Genomic DNA, 21,413 nt, shown 5'->3' with positions numbered 1-21,413 from the left:
CATTAAATGTTGCATTAAATAGTTTGCTCTAACATGTACTGTATACTACACCATAGATAGAGGCACTGAACACCAGGATATGATAGAATGAAGGAACTCAATGTAATGATATCATCATGCAATGTTTCCCAGTAAAATGCATGGTCTACACACCCTTCTTTTATGTAGGATCTATGGTTTGCACTCTAGTCTGAGCTACTTGGGAGAGATGTAATTGGATAGATATCCTAATGATGAGAGGTGTTGCTGGGATGCACAGTATCTAGTCACTGTGTGTGCTGAGGTCAGCTTAAAAGAACAGGGAATTAAGCCATACCCGAGCATATGGGAACTAAATGATCTGGGCATGTGGAGGCAGCATATGGATTAATCTGTGCCTCTAGGATCTTTATCTAGATTACCTACTTTTACCTCACTTCTAAGTTCCACCAACCCAATAGCTATAGCTACAGCAAAATAATAACTTAAGGTCCAAGAAAGATATTGATGAGGAAAGTGACTCATGGGACTATAATTAAAAACACACATTTACTCACCACATCGTTGTGTCTGTAGGTCGGCATCATTTGTAGGTGTCAAACCCGTACTACGCTCAGTGTAAAACAATAAGTGAAATGCATGAACCATTAGGCCTACATAATTGAATATTTGACATTGTGTCGGATGTCTGAAAGTAGGTTATATACCAATTACATTAGGATAATTTCGTTCTGTGTTATATGACAGAAGACATGCTGATTGGTGGGTAAGGAGTAGGAGGCGGGCACAATGAAGACTCAAATTAAAATTGGTTTTACGCTGGTGACCTTGACTGCTGATTCCCTCATCAGACTGATTCTCTTTCCTCTAACATCAATCTAAAATATATATCGTTTTACTATGTCTCTGTGTTTTGCGTTTTAGTAGATTATGGAGCTAAATGTTGTATTTTGATGGGCTAATATGTGTATGCGATAGGTTACATAAAATTCAATAAAGCTAAATCCATCACTGTATGATGGAGGCTATATGGTGAGGCCATTTAGCCAAGACGTGGCAGTCACAGATTGATTTCACCATCCTATATTTGTTGTACATTTTGTATGTTGTGGTGCATTAAAATACCAGTAGACCAACTTGATGTCAGACTGGATCTGAGTGGGAACTGAAAAATACCACCTCTCAGATTTCATTAACCCCATTATCATAGGGCCCCACCCTGTACTATAGGAGACCCAACCCCCTCATACTTACAACCCCCCATCAGGAAGTATTTCATTAATTGTCAACTGCAAGATTATGGATAGGCCTACATTTGAAGAAACAACAACATTTAATTTATTATTCAATAGTACACGTTTTGAGATACAAAACGTTTGATTTATGGAAGAAGGAAAAAAAGGCACAGTGGAACCCCTCTCTCCCCATATGTATTTTGGCGTTGACTCTGTTACGTCAGCTGTTTCTCTGCTGTCCTGCAGTGTCCGTGTTTTTGTAGCTGAAAGTGTGAAGAACTGACTCTGTTGCAATGGAACATTGGATTTTGGAGAACATTTCAGCTTGGAAAGCATAGGACATTTTACAATCCCACTCAAATTAACCAAGGACACGGAATTAAACGTCTCTGCTTGGTAACTACATTTTTATTTTCGGATGGGATGGAAGGACACTTCTGCGCAAGGGACTCTTATGCAGTGGCTAGCAGCTAATGTTCAAATGCTAACTATAAAAACAATCAGCTAGCTACAAGAAACGATTTGCATGAACGTCAGCGAATACACTGACTTGTTTAGCATATACAAATGCATTCCGACAGTTTATTGTAATTTGTGTATTTTACTCAATTTAATTACTTAAGATGGATTAATGGATAGTTTGCAAGCTAGCTAGCCAATTTAGCTAACTAGCTAGCTATGGATAGTTGCTGTTCTTGTGTTAGCTGACACGCTAAGGTTAGCTATCCAATTAGGTCAACATAACGCTTGTCTTTGAAAATGTGTTGACTCATATTTAATGGTAGTCAATACTATAACGTTACTCCTAGTATGGGAAATATATCCCAGCAAGCTACTGTTAGCCATCTAGCTAGTTGATGGGTTGAGATGTAACTTGACTTCCCAATTAAGATGTAGCACGAGACAGCTGAAAGTTAGTTTGCTTGATAGCTCAGCTCATTCCTCACAGGAAAGATTGTATTTAGAAATTTATTGCATGAGGGGGTGCCCAACAAATCAGGCAATCATGTCTAGTAAAGCCATGACTAAAGAGAAGAAATCTGGTAGCTTCAGCAAGAAACTCTTCAGACGAAGCTCTGTGCGCTCCGTGGGTAGTTTTATGGGCAGAGTCCTCAGGACCCTGTCAACCTTGTCCCATTTTGGATCAGACGGGCATGCTATTGAAGGTGACAAAGACGATGGGGGTTTCACATTATTCAAAACGGGAGGCAAAGATTCACCAGCTTTGGATGATAGTGACCGTTTCCTCGGAGAGAAGGTCCCTGGAGTGTCTGGTCTCAAAAACCATGGTAACACTTGTTTCATGAATGCCATCCTCCAGTGCCTGAGTAACACTGAACTCTTTGCTGAGTATTTGGCACTGGAACAATACAGGGGAGTCGAGGAAACGGATGAGGAGAAGGAGAAACCGAAGACAAACGGTGTGCATTTGGGGAGGAAGGGCCCTCATGACAGAGGCGAGGTGACAGAGCAGTTGTCTGGACTGGTCCGGGCCCTGTGGACATTTGAATACACCCCACAGCACAGCAGGGAGTTCAAAGTAAGTTGGTACAATGTATCATAAAGCAGGACTGCTTCTCTCACAGAACTGCATTTGGCCCTATACTTACACGTCTTTGAAATGGTCAAATACATTTAGGCTACATCATACTTCTGAGACTAGGCGATGACCAGAATTTTCAAGCAGTGTTGCTGTTTGTTGCAGAATGCCGTCTCAAAGAGCGCTTTGCAGTATAAAGGCAATGCTCAGCATGACGCTCAGGAGTTTCTGCTCTGGCTTCTGGACAGGGTACATGAAGACCTCAACAACCATCCCAACAACAGGCCTTCCATTAAGGTAAACTTTTGTTTGCGCATCATAGAGTTAGGGCCTACTAATGCAACTTCAGGAACGGTGGTAGTGGCCAGGTTAGCACAACGAGACAGTGATGTGACCTCGAGCTAGCAGTGAATGGAGCTGTACCTGAGGTGAGTCAGCAGTCTGAGTGGACGAGGTGGCTGGCTAATTCTGATGTCCTTTGAAGACTCATTCAGACATTCCAAACGGAATAACATTTGAGTGGTAAGGGCCTGGCATCCTGCAGGGCAGATTTACCGACCTAACCCATTTCTGAACACAGAGCCCCTTATCAGGCATCAATCTTCCAGAGCACTGGGACAAACAAATTAGGAGAGAGAGCTCACTTCCCTACTTTACGGTGTGCTGACGGATTCATCTCCTGTGGGAGAATGAACAGGAAGTGATGGTGTTCTGTGTCCCCTTCCTGGATTGTTTCCCATCTGAAACAGTTTGGAACAGTTTGTGCATATATTATGGTGACATTTTGTTTGTTTTGGTCTTAGGCAAGGATTTTTCAGCTGTTCGTGCTGATGTTATATCTAGAGGCAAGCCATAATGTGTAGCCTAAGTCTACGCTCCTTTGTTGGTGATTGGTCAACAGTAGGGATTATTCAATGTAGAGTTTGTCATCTCAAATCGCCTTCATTCAAAATTTGTTCCCGTGAAAAGTAAAATTGTGCGACTTAGATCTTCTCTGCAAAAAACGTAAAAATTTATGACAGATTTCTTGAGTTATCTTAGATTAATTCTGACTATGTTGAGGAAGTTTATACTGGCTACGGTGTCTTAAATGGACAAACGGTACTATTGTCACTTTCTCATTTTTCAAGCAAAGGTCTTTTAAGGGAGTATGCGAGCACATTCATTTGGATCACCTTAGGTGCCAGCCTGAACCGAAGCATGAAGAAGACTTTAGACATGCAGAGTGAGAGACGTGACCTGTATAGACCCCACAGAGCTTTGTTGATTAGCCTGCCTTGTTAAATGCTCATAGTTCCTTGAGGATAAGTCAGAGGAGCCGCAGCGTCACAGGTAGTTTTATTTGTATTTTGGTCTCTTATCCTTTCGATGTCTTTCAGACGGCTTTGGATGCTCATTGACCCAGTGAATAGAATACAGCCTCAATATTCTAAATGGTCAAATATGCAGTAGGAGCTCATACACTCTGTTTTGTCCTATTAGCCACCAGTGGAAGAGGATGATGGGGGCCTAGAGGGGCCTTCTCTTCCGCTCTCAACCGGTTCATTTGTGCAAGAGCTATTTCAGGCCCAGTACAGGTAGGTCTTATTTGATGCTTACCCCTGAAGAGTTTTATATTCTCCATTCTGTTTATTCCTCATGACTTCTTCAGAGACAAATGAGTTCCCTTTCTTACCAACAGGTCGTCGCTCACCTGCCCGCATTGCCAAAAACAGAGCAACACCTTTGATCCTTTCCTCTGCATCTCCCTGCCCATCCTCTTACCTCACACAAGGTGAGTACACACCTCTGCTGTGTTCCATCATTGGGTCTGATGGGAGGAACAAGACTGTTGACAAGTGTTGAAATATACATCTTGAGACTATTTGAGACTGCGGTTCATTTCAATTTCCCAGGGATGCGGAAGCAAAGTAAATAAGAAGGAATGTCGTTTGGGGCCAAAGTCTCCAAAATGGCATATATCTGCAGACCAAACCAAGCCAGTAATTACATGACTATTCTATTTCTAAAGTCAATTTAAGGGCTACATGCCCAGAAAACACTAAATGGCTAAAGTAAAAAAGGGAAATGGACTTACTTTTAAATCTAAAAATAAAGATGTAGGCCTATGACTTTTTAGAAATATGTTGAGTTCTTCTCTGTCATAGTTGAAGTATTTTGAGTTTCATTATTTGTGCCTAGCAGTCAAAACCACCTTTATGCTCACTCAGCTGACGATTCATAATGCTCCTAAACGACGGAGGTACCTGGGACATGCATGGCCTTTTTTTTGTCCTCATGATACAGTGATGCTATTTTTACAATGGTGTTATACTGTCACATCAAGGAGAGAGCGCCTGTTCGATGCAGAATCTTTTTTTAAGCCACTAAATTCATTGCTGTCCATGCATTATTAAAGATGGGAAGAATGAGGTGAAATTAGGAGATATGATGTCCCATTAGTCCTCTGGCTGTCATCTGATTGATGACAGAATAATGGTCCTCCAGACCAAGGCTCAGTGGCTCACCGCTCTGGCTTCACTACTACTTCGTCCTTCTCCCAGGAACACAATTCTGTTACTCAACTTTGGGTTATCAGTTCTCACTAGTCTGAAGCATCTAGTTTATTTATCTGAATAAAAATGTTCTGCTAAGCCTGTTATGCCACTGTTTCTGGCCATAGCTGATGTTAAGACCGATCCCACATAACTGAAGTTCAAATGACAGAGAAACTCTGAAATGGGCAACCATCTTAAAAATGAGGGTTCTTCAGACTGTGGGGTATCTCAAACTGAACTCCCGAAAGAGCTGCGTTGCTGTGCCTGCTGGCTGAGTTCTTAGTGTCAGCTTAGAGTAGCACTGATCCACACAGTCACCAGAAAAATCCTGCTCAGTGCTCTCACAGAGTAATTATAAATTAGCGGTCTCCAGACAGTGTTGTAGCAGCATTACTAGAGGAGGTGGAAACGTGTCCTTTCCTAGGAGGTTGATTATTGGACTTAATTGTGTTTAATTTGGCAAAAGTTGAGTTTGTCCATTCTGTTATTTCCTGGCCTTTGTCAGTGGTTTTTATCTGGTGTTTTGTAATTCCTTATATGGTGCCAATATTTGTTCCCTGTCATTCCCATGTTTCCTCTCTCTTCCCAGGCCTCTGTATGTGACAGTGGTCTACCAGGGGAAGTACTCTCACTGTATGAGGATCGGCGTGGCCGTGCCCCTGAACAGTACTGTGTCCAGACTCCGAGATGCTGTGTCACGTGAGACCAAGATCCCCCAGGACCAGGTGCTGCTTCCTTCCTGTTTTCTTATCCCTAGCAGCCTCAGCTCTGTTACATACATACAGAAGTGAACTTGAATGCTTTATTTTCTGGTGGTACCTAGCTTCTAAGGATTGTTATCTGAAAAGAACAGTAAAGGAGTACCCTACTTAGGCTTACTTTGTCCTTTAATGATTCATCCCTGGGTACTAGACTGATTGTACCAGCAGGTGTGCTCATGTCAGTACTAATAGCTGCTTTACAGTGTTGTTGTAAGTACTATTAGGCTAGTGCATCATAGCCTCTAATCAGGATGAAGGGATCACTCGAACAGAGCCCATTGTATCCCAGAACAACAGAACTGATGCCTTGGGTTTGATGTGGTTGAAACGGTCATTGGATTACATTAAGCAGAACACTAGTGTGTGTGACATCCTGGTCAGAATAAGAAAAGTTGTCATGATTGAGGGATAGGGCAAGGACTCCAGGAGAAAGGTAGGAGGTTTTCAGTCATAGTGTGTAGCCTTCCATATTTACCATTGTTCTGTATTTGCAGAAGAGGTAGTAGGCCTATACACTGAAGAGAATATTGATGTTGTTTATTTATATTCTGTAATTCATTCACTGAAATGGGCATGGCCTAACTCTAATCTGTTTCACCATCGTATCTGAATTAAAGGTTTCAGTGTTGACTAAATGGCAGCAGCGTATTGACTTGTTTTGGCCATCTCCGCGTCCCTCTTGATTCAGTTTGTTTTGACGGAGATGTACTATGACGGTTTCCATCGCTCCTTCTGTGATGACGACGACGATCTCGATATCATTCAGGAGAGCGACTCCATCTTTGCCTTTGAGACGCCTGAGACCTTCAGACTAGAGAACATTAGAACCAAGAGAGGTACCTCTTCACTATTCATCTACTGTTGATATCACATTATTCAATACGTTTTGTGCATTTCTCAATTAAAGTTTTTTTTGGTAGTGTACTTGTCATGCATTTTGTATAATGTATATTGAACTATTGACTATCACTGACCAATTGGGATTTGAAATCCAGGGAGTCTCCTTGCCAACCTGAACCAGAACAACTTAAAGTTTGGGAGTGAGATGAGCAGGACTCCATCTTTCATGCAAGGAGCTGTGAATCCTGCCACTGCGTCAGCCAATAAGAACACGGGGGTCGACAAGATGATCCTGCTTATCTGTAACCGAGCCTGCACCGGTCACCAAGGGAGGAGGTACTATAGAGATGTAATATTAATAATATTGACTGAAATGTTGGTATTGTATTTCTATGGGTACTACAGCCCACTGTCCTCTGAAACCGTTACACCATGCAGGTCAAATTATATTTGTTATATTACACCTCTTATGCATGAGACATCATATTGATCCCGTTAGCGGGATCTTAGCCCAACAGCCAGTGAAAGGGCGCCATATTCAAAACAACAGAAATCTCAGAATTAAAATTCCTCAAACATGGAGGTATTTTACACCATTTTAAAGATAAACATGTTGTTAATCCCACCACAGTGTCCGATTTAAAAAAATGCTTTACGACGAAAGCACATCAAACGATTATGTTAGGTCTGCACCTAGTCACAGAAAAGCACAGCCATTTCTCCAGCCAAAGAGAGGAATCACAAAAAGCAGAAATTGAGATGAAATTAATCACTAACCTTTGAGTTTCATCAGATGACACTCATAGGACTTCATGTTACACAATACATGTATGTTTTGTTTGATAAAGTTCATATTTATATCCAAAAATCTGAGTTTACATTGGTGCGTTATGTTCAGTAGTTCCAAAACATTCTGTGATTTTGCAGAGAGCCACATCAATTTACAGAAATACTCATCATAAATGTTGATGAAAATACAAGTGTTATGCAATGGACTTCTCCTTAATGCAACCGCTGTGTCAGATTTCAAAAAAGCTTTACCGAAAAAGCACACCATCTGAGTACAGCGCTCAGACAACAAAACAAGCAATACAGATATCCGCCATGTTGTGAAGTCAACATAAGTCAGAAATAGCATTATAATTATCTTCATCAGAATGCACTCCCAGGAATCCCAGTTCCACAATAAATGTTTGATTTGGTGCGATAGTCCATTTATGTCCAAATACCTCCTTTTTGTTCGCGTTTAGCCCAGTAATCCAAATTCATGAGGCGAGAGCAGATAAAGTCCAAAAGTTCCGTTACAGTCCGTAGAAACATGTCAAACGATGTATAGAATCAATCTTTAGGATGTTTTTAACATAAATCTTCAATGTTCCAACCGGAGAATTCCTTTGTCTTCAGAAATGTATTGGAACGCAAGCTAACTCTCACGTGAACGCGCGTGACCAGCTCATGCCACTCTGGCAGACCTCTGACTCATTCAGCTCCCATTCCCCCCTCTTCCACAGTAGAAACTTCGAACAATGTTCTAAAGACTGTTGACATCTAGTGGAAGCCTTAGGAAGTGCAATATGACCCAATAGACACTGTATATTCAATAGGCAATGAGTTGAAAAACTACAAACCCCAAAATTCCCACTTCCGGGTTAGATTTTTTTCTCAGGTTTTTGCCTGCTATATGAGTTCTGTTATACTCAAACATAATTCAAACAGTTTTAGAAACTTCATAGTGTTTTCTATCCAAATATACTAATACTATGCATATCTTAGCTTCTGGGACTGAGTTGCAGGCAGTTTACTCTGTGCTTCTTACTCATCCAAGCTACTCAATACTGCCCCCAGACTCCCAAGTATACCTTAACAGGAGAATATCATGCCCTCTGTTCCAGGTTTGGTCTTCCATTTGTACTGTACATGGATCGCACTGTGACCTGGGATATCCTGCAGAAGGAGATCCTGGAGAAGATGCATCATCTGCTCAGGCCAGGAGTTTACATTCAGGTGGGTGGAGGATAGTGAATGGAATGGAAACAACCCCACAGAATGCAGGTAAAACATTTTTTTTTAAATGAAATGGCTAAAGTCTGAATTAACTGTGCAGGCTTTCACTTTGTAGGCACTCTGGTTTACTGCATTTAACCCCCTAGATTCGATAAATTACATAACAAAAAATCCCAATCAAAATCTCAGTTTAAGCTAGAGATGTTTTTTTTTTGCATTGGATGCCTCTCAGACCATGAGACATCGCAAAAATCGTACTTCTCACGAAAACGTCTGTAGCATCTGAACAGTTTGTCCTAGAAACTATTATGACCACTCTATGCAAAGGTAAGACTCTCACAAACTCAATTTTGCTCTATGACCCCCACAAGTGTCTCAGGACTCATCTGAAGATAACCGGTATCGGTTTTAAAAAACTAATGGAAGCATGAAGGTAGTTTTGTGCTACCCAAAAAAGCGTTAAATCTGTGTAAAAAAATATATACACTAACTGTTCAAAAGTTTGGGTCACTTTTCCTTGTTTTCCATGAAAACATACATTAAATTCGTTGAATAGGAAATATAGTCAAGACGTTGACATGTTATAAATAATGATTTTTATTTGAAATAATAATTCTGTTCTTTGTTTTCGTCAAAGAATCCTCAATTTGCAGCAATTACAGTCTTGCAGACCTTTGGCATTCAAGTTGTAAATTTGTTGAGGTAATCTGAAGAGATTTCACCCCATGCTTCCTGAAGCACCTCCCACAAGTTGGATTGGCTTGATGGGCACTTCTTACGTACCATACGGTCAAGCTGCTCCCACAACAGCTCAATAGGGTTGAGATCCGGTGACTGCTGGCTACTCCATTATAGACCGAATACCAGCTGACTGCTTCTTCCCTAAATAGTTCTTGCATAGTTTGGAGCTGGGCTTTGGGTCATTGTCCTGTTGTAGGAGGAAATTGGCTCCAATTAAACGCCGTCCTCAAGGTATGCCATGGCGTTGCAAAATGGAGTGATAGCCTTCGTCAAGATCCCTTTTACCCTGTACAAATATCCCACTTTACCACCACCAAATCACACCCAAACCATCACATTGCCTCCACCATGCTTGACAGATGACATCAAGCACTCTTCCAGCATCTTTTCATTTTTCTCTGTGTCTCACTAATGTTCTTTGTGATCCAAACACCTCAAACTTAGATTTGTCTTTCCGTAACACTTTTTTCCAATCTTCCTCTGCCCAGTGTCTGTGTTTTGCCCATCTTAATCTTTTCTTTCAATTGGCCAGTCTGAAATATGATTTTTTTCTTTGCAACTCTGCCTAGACGGCTAGCATCCCGGAGTCACCTCTTCACTGTTGACATTGAGACTGGTGTTTTGCGGATACTATTTAATGAAGCTCCCATTTGAGGGCTTGTGAGGCGTCTTTTTCTCAAACTAGACACTCTAATGTACTTTTCCTCTTGCGCAGTTGTGCACCGGGGCCTCCCACTCCTCTTTCTATTCTGGTTAGGGCTAGTTTGCGCTGTTCAGTGAAGGGAGTAGTACACAGCGTTGTACGAGATCTTCAGTTTCTTGGCAATTTCTCGCATGGAAGACCCTTCATTTGTCAGAACAAGAATAGACTGATGAGTTTCAGAAGAAAGTTCTTTGTTTCTGGCCACAAATGCTGATGCTTCAGATACTCAACTAGTCTAAAGAAGGCCAGTTTTATTGCTTCTATAATCAGTTTTCAGCTGTGCTAACATAATTGCAAAAGGGTTTTCTTATGATTAATTAGCCTTTTAAAATTATAAACTTCGATTAGCTAACACAACGTGCCATTGGAACACAGGAGTGATGGTTGCTGATAATGGGCCTTAGTAGTAAAGACATTTTTTATATATTTTTTTTGTACCTAAGTGTCCTAAAATTCAAAATCGAGTATGACCATCTTAAAACAATTCCATATCAGTTTAGCATCCCCTATCCGCCAATGTCTTAGACTCTAAATAAATAAACAGTTGATTCTCATGTAAGGGCTTGTTAGACGTTTAAGTTGCCTCATTGGATAGAATGCTGTTGGTCTGGTTTGAAAAGCACGGCCATGGCAACATGTCTATACGTAGCAGTCCGGTGGTGGGAATAGGGATTGTGAGTAACTAAAGTCCTGGTATTATCTGCAGGTGGGGCCCTTCAGCCTACGAGTGGTTGGTGTGGTTGGCATCACGTACCTCCTGCCCCAAGAGGAGCAGCCTCTCTGTCACCCAACAGTGGAAAGGTCAGTCTCCTTGTTATTCCTGGTCCTCTGTAGCTCAGTTGGTAGATCACGGCACTTGCAACTCCAGGATAGTGTGTTCGATTCCCAGGACCACCAATATAGATGTGATATCTTCATTTGACCAGTTTCTATATTATGTGGATCTTAATTAATGGACATTTTTCTAGGGGTTGATACATTTTTCATTAAACCTCAAATGCAATAAGTTTGCATTTTGCATTGTGCATGAAAATTCTCTGCGACAACAGAGTGATCAATTTGAGAAAGCACATCTGTATGTAAAAAAAAAAAAATGTATGCACGCTTGACGGTAAGTCGATTTGGATAAAAGTGTCTGCTAAATGGCATATTTTATAATATCATTCAACTGTAGCTCTCAACCAGGGTCATGTTCAGTAGGGCACACAGCAAAATGTTTTTCTCCAAAAAAATATAATTTGTGTTCGGGTAGTATCTCCCCTTTTTCAAAATGTTTTCTTCCTACTGAACACAACAACCTCTCACCAGTTCACAATTTTGTTTATAGTTTACTGCCTCCTTGTAATCCTCAAACCACACTTGAATGCCAGATCAGATGCTCTGATGTCACCAGAACAGTTAAATGGCGTGCCTTTACATGTTTTGGTATCTGTTACTTCACACATTACTTGCTCAGCAGGTTTGGTTTATAGTTTATCCCAGTTGCTCATTCAATTGAATAGAATGGAAGTTTGTTGACTAGAATGGGAGTTAGTCACACAGTACACACACTAAAAAGCTGGATAGATATGTGTACAGCAGGCAAAAAGACAGCCCCACGGGTAATGTACATCCAATTCACTTAGATTTGTAGTGTTTTGAAGATGAGAGGAATACAGCTTGTTGGTTGATATGTGTTTAAGTTGTGAAGCTGGCTTATTCTCGTTTCTCCTCAACATAATATTTCCTTGGCAGAGCATACAAGTCCTGTGGCCAGGGGGGACCGCCGCACGTCAAGATAGTGGTGGAGTGGGACAAAGAGACCAAGGATTAGTGAGTGAACGCTGCACAACAATATTGCTGGTGCTCTGCATCTCTTTGATAAACACCTTGTTTCTGGGCGTTTGTGGTGAGATTTATCCTGCAGGGAAATACAGGCCCATAAATGATCCCTATAAAGCCACTAAGGATGGGGACGATTATTAGAATATCCAAATGGCCGTTAGTATTAGATTACTTGCGAGGGTATTCATTTAAAATAATTACATTTTAGACAGATAGCCTTTTCATTAAAATAGGCCTAGCCTATGTGACATTGCGACATACAAGGACAGACCATAACATTAGACATTTTAATAAAACAACAGTTATGAGTGCGCTCCCATTTTTTATTTTTTTTAAGGCGTACCGGTAGCCTTCACACTTTTCACGAGTGTCGCTTGTTATTGTCGGTCAATCAAAGCCGCACTACCATCAAAGGCTCCATGTGTACCAAGTGAAGTTCAAGATTTTTAATCAATGCCAAATGGAATTCCAATTTAAGGAAATTAAGTAGGCTACAATGATCAACCAACAGGTAGGCTGTTGTTTAATTTGAATGGAGTTGTTGTAGACAATGACTTGGGGGGCACTGCTGCCTTAAGTAGCCTCGCTAGCTGGCTAACTAAATTAGCTGGGTCATTCCTACGAAGCGGTACATTTTGGACCTCATAACTTTTGGAAAAAATCTATACTGGACAAAAATATAAACGCAACATGTAAATTGTTGGTCCCATGTTTAATGAGCTCAAATGAAAGATCCCAGAAATGTTTTATATAAACAAAAAGCTTATTTCTCTCAAATGTTGTGCACAGTGTGATCATTACACAGGTGCACCTTGTGCTGGGGAAAATAAAAGACCACTCTAAACTTTGCCACAAGACAACGCCACAGATATCTCACATTTTGAGGGAGCGTGCAACTGGCATACTGACTGCAAGAATGTCCCCCAGAGCTGTTGCTAGAGAGTTGAATGTTAATTTCTCCGCTATAAGCCGCATCCATTGTTGTTTTAGAGAATTTGGCAGTACGTCCAACTGGCCTCACAACCACAGACCAAGTGTAACCATGCCAGCCCGGGACCTCCACATACGGCTTTTTCACCTGCTGGATCGTCTGAGACCAGCCACCTGGACAGCTGATGAAACTAAGGAGTTATTTGTCTCTAATAAAGCCCTTTTGTCGGGGACAAACTCATTCTGATTGGAAACTTGGCCTGGCTCCGAAGTGGGTGGGTCTATGCCCTCCCAGGTCCACATTTTTCTTTAAAACGTATGTATTTTGACTATCCGGATATTCGAATAGTGAAATAATTTCAAATGCACATCCCTTAAAGCCACCAAATATTCAATAAAATAGATTGTTTGATGATGTTTGTTTTTGCTTTAAGGCAAAAGTCTGCATGCTCAGTTCGGCGGGCGCCTTACCGAAACCGGCTTGGCAAACCGAACGAGTGTGCTTGCATACTTTCTTAAAATACCTTCTTGTTAAATATGAAAAAAAAACGGCAATAGTACTGTTTGTCCATTTTGAGATGCCGTAGCTAGTATAAACTTACACGTAATAGTCCGAATGAATCGAAGATGACTCAAGAAATCTGTCATTAATTTTGATGTTTTTGCATAGTCGTACAATTTTACATTTAACTAAGATGTCTGGTGCAGTATTCATTTTTGAATAAAAAAATGTGCATGAAAGCAAGCCGTCTCTCGTTGAATGACAAAGGCTCTATTGAAGAATCATTATTGTTGACCAATCACCAACGAAGGGGTGTAGACTTCGCCTACCGACTTTGGCTCAGTTTGGCTAATGTGCCCGAACAGCCGAAAAAACCCATACCGAATTACAAAATGAACAGAAATGTCACATAATGCCTTCATAATGTATGCACAAACTCTTAGGAATTGTTTCGGCTGGGAAGCATGCTGGTGCCTTTAGACATTTGGAGACAGGATAACATAAAGGAATGAAATCCTTAAGTATTAGACTACCTAAGCAATACCCACTTATTGGGAAGTGTCAGATTTAGTATTGTTTGTTAGGATAGGAGGCAGTGTGTTGAGTGATTGATTGGCTGACTGTGATTCCCCTCCCCTTCCATGAAGTCTGTTTGGGCTCAATGAGGAAGAGTACATCCCTGATGCTGAGAGTGTGTATCTGCACAGAGAGCAACACCATCAGCCCCAGGCCTGCACCCTCGCTCAGTGCCTCCAGCTCTACACCAAAGAGGAGCAGGTAACACTGGAGTGCACCCATTGTGTTGGTACCACAAGGTCACACACGCACATTGTGTTGGTATCACAAGGCCACACACACAATGTCTGTCGATGCTGTTGTATGTATTTAAACAAGAAAAGAGACCAGGAAAAAGGAATATTCTCTTCTTACCAGAGGGTTTGTTTATTATTCCACAGCTGAACATCCAATAGCCTTTAATTTGGTTGAAATGCTGAGGGTGCTGGATATTCTGCCCCTAATTCTAGGTTTGAAATACAGCATTTTTATAATGGCTTCTCTCTGTCTGGAAGGACACCAGATAGACTGAATATACACTGTGGTTAGCAGAGGCTGGAGGTGGTCAGTTTAAGAACTGGCACTGATCACAGAAATGAGGGTGCTGTGAAAACATGGAGTACAGTAGTCCTGAATTCCCTCTGTGAGTGAGACTGATTTAAAAGCACTGCGGTGGAGAGATTTTCCTTGATGTGTGTGTGTGTGCGTGTGCGTGTGCGCATGGGTGGGCTGTCTCTGTTCCAGCTGGCCCCAGATGATGCCTGGCGCTGCCCCCACTGCAAGCAGCTGCAGCAAGGCCACATCAAGCTCAGCCTGTGGACCCTGCCTGATGTGCTCATACTGCACCTCAAGAGGTTCAGACAGGTACTGCAACACAACATTCAGCACCCCCTCAAATTCCCCCACTGAAAATTGTCCAATAATTCCTGTTTTATTTTTAGTAACAGTAGTTTCTCATGCTTTGGGCGGCCCGACTGGTTCCTATTCTTGGTTTGCCTTCAGTCAGTGTTGCTTGTTCTGTCTTGTCCATGTTCAGTCACTGCCACTCAGTCTTACCCGGTGACCCATCTCCTTCCTGCCTGTCGAAGAGGCCGTTGTAGCGCCAGTTCAGTTGACTGGGTACTGTGTTTACTGCTGTGTCCTGTAGGAGGCTGACAGGAGGGTGAAGATGCAGAACATGGTGCGGTTCCCTCTGCTTGGCATGGACATGGCTCCTCACATGGTGAAGAGGTCCCAGAGCAGCTGGAGCCTGCCCTCTCACTGGTCACCATGGAGACGACCCTACGGCCTTGGGCGTAACCCTGACGACTACCTGTACGACCTGTACGCCGTCTGCAATCACCACGGAAACATGCATGGAGGCCACTACACAGGTAAGACCGGTGGTTTAGCAATAAGGTGGTAGTAGTCACTGACTGGAGGTAGATGGATAAGAAAATAACACTACATTCTGACAGTTTCTTCACCATCACCCTAAATCTCTTGTTCTTCTAACCCCCAGCTTACTGTAAGAACTCTGTTGACGGCCAGTGGTACTGCTTTGACGACAGTGAGGTTCAGCCCGTCGCTGATGATGATGTGTGTCAGCAGACGGCCTACATCTTGTTCTACCAGAGGAGGAACACGATCCCCTCCTGGTCCGCCAACAGCTCCGTAGCAGGTCAGTGGTGACTTCTTGGAGTGTGGGATTTTCCTGACACTAATGTTTCGTTAAGATGGTGTATTACGTGGTGCTACAGGAGAAATGCCATTAAGTGACATTAAAACGGTCACTTAACACTCTTAGTTGGACAGTAGCATCAACATATTGGTTATCTTTGAGAGACCTGAGGGGTTGATTGTCGTGTCTATCTGTGCCAGGCTCCACCAGCTCATCTCTGTGTGACCACTGGGTGAACCGTCTCCAAGGCAGCAGGCCAGCCAGCCTGGCTTCCGGGGCCTCCTCCAGACGCACCTCTCTAGCCTCACTGGGCGAGTCGGTGGAGTTCACCACAGGGGACCGCAGCGAAGATGACGGTGAGATACACTAGGTTTCTCTGTCTTTCTTCAGCTCTTTTGCCCTCCTCTCCCCCTCTTTTAGCTAATTATTTCTAACCTTACAGGAGCTGTTACTATGCCCAGTTGAGAAAAGAGGGCATTCTATTATCCTTTCATTGAGTCTAGTGCATTAGTGTAAACTCATTTATTTGTATCTATTTAGGTGGATTTTCGACCCGTCCCTTTGTTCGGAGCATCCAGCGTCAGAGCTTGTCTTCCAGATCATCCATTGCCAGTCCTCTGGCCTTCAGTGAGAACAGCATGAAGCCCTCCTGGTCCCTCTCTGCCAAGCTCCATATGAGGTCTAACTCCCCTTCACGCTTCTCCCTGGACTCACGCTCCTCTCCCCCCTTGGAGAGGATAGGAGAGAGGGGAGAGGCCTGTGATGACAAGGTATCCACATCTTGCTTCGGTAGCTACAGCCGGCACGAGCGCTACCCTGGTGGCAGGGCCCCCTTGGCCATGATGGAGGGGAACAGCACCGACCAGGACCATGGCAGGAAGATCCTAGACGAAGTCTACTGCAGGGCCCCCACGCCGGCCGATAAGAAGAGCTCCAAGAGTGACCCGACGGACAACAACAACCAAATAACAGCCCTGGACCAAAATGCACAAGCCCCCCTGTCGAAAGAGCAGAAACGCAAGAGCAGCACCTCCGGATCTGCCCCGAAGTTAGAGAGCGCCGGGTCCAAAAAGGGTTCCACAAAGTCTGAGCCAGAGAGAAACTCCAAGAAGCGCCAGTGTTCGTTCTCCACCCCCAAATCCTCTACATCCCAAATGTCTTCCAGCCCTGTGGTGAAGGGCCCCAAGGTGACCAACTCTAAAGACAAGACCACCAGCAGCAGCACCGCTACGCCCACCAGGACCCCGTCCAAAAAGAAAGAGTTTTTGTCTTCCAAGGGTTCTGACTCAGCAGCTGGAACCCCCCAGCGCAAGCAGCGCATCTCCACGCCGCAGTCCTCCGCTTCCCCCTCCCCCACCGTAAAGAAGAGTGCCTCTGGCCTTGAGAAGACCACCGCTGGTCGGAAGAAGCTGCTGGAGAGGAGCTGCAGTCGGGACTCAGGGTTGGTAAGCCCTCTGGTTGATCGACCACGCTGGGGCAGCAACGCTTCAGCCAGGACCCCCACCAAGACTGCTGCAGAGGGGGTCCGTCCAGAGAGGTTTTTGCGGAGTTCCATCAGCAGCTCCTCTGTCACCAGCCTGCGCTCCCCCAGTGTCTCCTGCAGGGACCCTAGGCACAGCAACAAGTCAGAGGACAAGGGCTTGTCGTTCTTCAAGAACGCCCTGCGCCAGAGAGAGTCCCGCCGGTCGGCCGATCTGGGTAAGACCAGCATCCTGGCCAAGAAGGCCTCTGAGAGGACAGCCAGGCTGAGCGTTCAGGAGGAGGATGGGTCGGCCAATGCCTCAGAGCATCATGTGAACGAGGTTGTCACTGAGGTAAAGGAGTCCTCCAAGCCCTCCACCCCAGTCAGACGCTCTCTGTTACCTATTATAGGCAAATCCAAGTCTTCCACTTCTGAATCCAGTCTTTATTCTCCCCCCAATGGGAAAAAGCCTCTTGAGAAGCAGGCGTCCTCCAGAAAGCTTTCTGCCATGCAATCTTCTGCACGCCCAACACAGAAGCCTCAATGACATCATATATCGATAGCAGTCTCATTGTTTTATGTACGCAGCAATTTTTTTTCTCCATGTGCCTAAGATATAAATATATATAGATTGAGAGAGTATATAATATATATATATATATATGTACTTGTATTTTTCTTTTCATAAGCAAGATGTAAATGATCAAAAGCGCCTTTCTATCCTGTCATGGAACCAAATCATTGCCTTTGGCAAAGTATGGTATTAGTATACTACTGTACACAACTCAATAGGAATGTTTTAAGATAGCACTTTGTAAATACAGTATGGAATATTTTTCTCCAGAACAACGCTATACAGTAACTTAGTAAACAAAACATCTATTACTGTAAATGTTTATGTAATACATTTACATGGTTTAAAAAGGTCACGTGAAACTAGAGTAACGGGTCTGGGACTTGACATTTAAGGCTGTTAAGGATACACTAGTCTTAAGATAGTTTGTGGAGTAGTCTAAAATGTTACTCCTTTTCTACACCTGGTGCTGTTCAAAGGGCAATACTGGCACTGTTTTGAAATATTTAAAATGCTGAGGTTCTGAAATATAAAAAAATGATTCTATGTCGGGTCGGCAACAGGCGTCCTGTGGTGCGAAACCGCCCAAGAAGTGATTTTTTTTGGGGGGGGGGTGTTGTGGGACTACCCAAAGTTTGTAGTATAAACAAATATATATGTATGTATTTTGGGAATTAAGTTTTTGGTTAAAAAAAGGTGTTTAGTTTAGGAACTCTGTTCCCAAGTATTTTCTTGGATTAAAAAAAAGAGATGTGATCAAGAGATGAAATGATTGTATTTGCGAACAATTAGGTTTTTTTGGCCTTAGTTGTGGTCAATTTGCAGTGTACAAATGATTCTAATTATGCCCCCCCCAACCATCCGCGGCTGAATCTAGTTGCCTACCCCTGATCTAGGTGTTACCAGTCCCGGCAGCACCTCAACCTGTCGTACCTCATGAGAGGATGTATGGAATAGCAAACAGAGGCTGCTGTATAGTACTGATAAAATCCATAACCGCTCATTTAAGTTGAACATTTGTGCTTATTTGCCTTTGTCCGGTCTTCAGATGAAGTCAATTCAATCTAAATAATGCACACTGCACTGAACCGTTTTACTATTCTTTGCTGTTTACTTGAAGCGTATCTACGTAACTGTACAACTGTCAGGCCCTGCATGGGGATGTTCTCCTTGGTTGAATGATAGTTTGACGAGTCATTTCAGTCAGATCTGGTGCCACCCCCATATCTGCAAAGATTTTGTAGCTGTAGTTTTGACCTGTTACTGAACTCTTCCTGTGTCTTGCTGTAACCCATTTGGTAATCTACCATGCCCAAGCCCTTCAGTGCAATAGTTCTCAACTGTTCATGCAATCGTCCTCAAGACTGTTCATCAGTCTTACCTTATACGATAACTTTAATTATGATTCGAAATACCAGGGTAAACCTTCTTGCTGGTCTGGTTGTAACATATTGAAATCTTCAGATACCCTTCTACTGAAATGGCATATTTTGTAATATTTCATATTTCACTTGCTGACAATGTAAGAGACCAAGTTTCTCCAGGGTCTTGAGATTTGCTGTCTCTAACCTACTGCACCAAGTTTAATATTAAACCCAATTGGAGACATTTTGCTGCCTATAGCGACAGTTTGCCTGAAAGTGAAAACCCCCACTGTTACATATGAACTATTAACATTAATGATTGTTTAGGGATTCAGCACAGTCTGACAACCTGTCACTTGTTATTGTTGCCCATGGCTACGCTGTCATTAAGTGAGCTGCTGCTACAAACACTGTTGAAATGGTGGGCTTTTGAACGAATAGCAGCTCTAGTTCACTGAATTACTTTGCCTTGACCTGAGGGGGTATACCACAAAGCAGAATCAATGAGTTAGCCAGCTAACTTTGATAAGCAACCAGAAATAACTATTGATTTTATGGTTAATTAAATAAATAAGAGCATACATTTAAAATGGGCAACTTTTTATTTTGTAGAAAGATATCAGAATATTTATACAAGTTTGCTGGCTAACTCCATGATCCTGCTTTGTAGTTTACCCTTCTGAAGGCTTGTGTTGACTTCCAGATTTAATGTCTTGGCCTAAGCTCTAGTTTATCATGAGCTTGAGTCTCACTGGTGACCCGGGTTCCAAACCAGTTTGGTTACCCTGTTGCCATGTTACGAATACATAGAACCACATCTTTCACAAAGCTTTGTTATTTTGGCCCATCTTTGAATATATATTTTATTAGTGAAATCAGATGCCTGCAACAATATTATCCTTTTTGGCTTTTAAGTATATGGTTGTGCCACTGTTGTCAATCGATGGAAACAACCATTTCAACACTGTGGAAAGCAGTATTGCATGATAACTCTAACGCATGCATGTCCTTAACTATGCAATAGATTGTTGCTATGTGAACCAGAGAGTAAATGTACAATATATCCTATCTTCCAAATGCCAGCAATGGAGAGCATGGTTAGTGACTTCCATTGCTTTAATTGCACACTTATGTTTTAGGGTTTTCATTACACTTTTCTTTTTTTTTTTTACATGCGAGAATGTTACCACATTGAGAAACGGATGTGGCCCAAACTCTTTAAGATGCCGAACATTTTGTATTTGTCTTGTTTTCTAACTTAAGTTTACACTAAATTGATTTAGTCTTGTGATTGTTTTAAGGGATTGTCTCTACCTTTTTTTAAATGTATTTTTTTACATTCATTTTCATTGTGTCTGTTGTTTTTCCAATATGCTGGAGTATGTGTTCAAAGGGTGCTCTCTTTTTAAAGAGCAGGTTATCAGTCTTCTCTTTGCCCTCTTGTTCACCAGCAAGGACTTCATTATTAACACTACAGACTGACTAGCTCAGTCATCTCATGTGTTGCCTGTGCACTCTGCTCTCATTTCACTGTTCTATGAGCTGTTAGATTTAGGTATGAAAGGCATGTCAGTTAATGGATGAATGTCATTATTAAACAACGGGAGTGTTTTTTTTTTTTAAATGTAAAGAACACTTTTGGTCTTGTAGTTGCCATAAAGACACCTGTTGTGGCATAGACTACTAGAGTATATATGTGTCTAGGGCAGGGCTCTCCAACCCTGTTCCTGGAGAGCTAACCTCCGTGTAGGTTTCTGCTTCAACCCCAGTTGTAACTCGATTCTGCTTATCAATCAGCTGATTATTAGAATCAGGTGTGCTAGATGAGGGTTGGAGGGAAAACCTACAGGATGGTAGATCTTCCGAAACAGGTTTGGGGAACCCTGGTCTAGGACATCTGACATAGTGGTAGCTAATTAGATAGTATAAATTCCATGTCATTAATCAGTCATCTGGAATTTGATTCATTCTTCTCTCCTTGAATGACACACTGGACTTTAGATACTGATTAGCGAATAGTACCAGGCAGCAGCCCACGTTTCTACAATACTACAATAACGCTATCTTAGTGGTTCTGTACAGTAGTCTTCTGGAAGTAGTTCAAAATGAGTCCAGGGAAATATTTGATGATGAAATAAGTTTGGGGAAGTGCATGAGACTGCGTCAAACCTTTTTATGTTAATTTATTTGTATGTTTTGTTT

At 42.4% G+C, this 21,413-nt stretch overlaps 1 protein-coding gene across 1 annotated transcript; it reads left to right on the top strand.

Moving 5' to 3' along the window:
* The first annotated feature begins 1,255 nt into the window (after positions 1 to 1,255).
* LOC118365303 (ubiquitin carboxyl-terminal hydrolase 31) lies at positions 1,256 to 20,823 on the top strand. Its single transcript, XM_035747409.2, has 16 exons — positions 1,256 to 2,754; positions 2,920 to 3,051; positions 4,237 to 4,331; positions 4,436 to 4,528; positions 5,881 to 6,016; positions 6,741 to 6,888; positions 7,048 to 7,228; positions 8,785 to 8,896; positions 11,047 to 11,141; positions 12,075 to 12,152; positions 14,244 to 14,373; positions 14,896 to 15,015; positions 15,299 to 15,524; positions 15,653 to 15,811; positions 16,012 to 16,167; positions 16,352 to 20,823. Exons 1-16 carry the CDS (start codon positions 2,191 to 2,193, stop codon positions 17,818 to 17,820), a joined length of 3,894 nt encoding a protein of 1,297 aa, XP_035603302.1. The 5' UTR covers positions 1,256 to 2,190; the 3' UTR covers positions 17,821 to 20,823.
* The last annotated feature ends 590 nt before the right edge of the window (positions 20,824 to 21,413 follow it).

The sequence above is a fragment of the Oncorhynchus keta genome, chromosome 5, assembly GCF_023373465.1.
Source record: "Oncorhynchus keta strain PuntledgeMale-10-30-2019 chromosome 5, Oket_V2, whole genome shotgun sequence".
Lineage (NCBI taxonomy): Eukaryota > Metazoa > Chordata > Actinopteri > Salmoniformes > Salmonidae > Oncorhynchus > Oncorhynchus keta.
Note: the sequence above shows the minus strand (reverse complement) of the source record. Positions and strands in the feature narration are given on the sequence as shown.

Bases quoted from the DNA above. Each gene is read 5' to 3' on its own strand.
- LOC118365303 (XM_035747409.2), top strand. From the start codon at position 2,191: ATGAGGGGGTGCCCAACAAATCAGGCAATCATGTCTAGTAAAGCCATG. The intron at 4,529-5,880 runs GTGAGTACACAC...CTCTCTTCCCAG, and splicing joins ATCCTCTTACCTCACACAAG to GCCTCTGTATGTGACAGTGG. The intron at 16,168-16,351 runs GTGAGATACACT...GTATCTATTTAG, and splicing joins GGACCGCAGCGAAGATGACG to GTGGATTTTCGACCCGTCCC.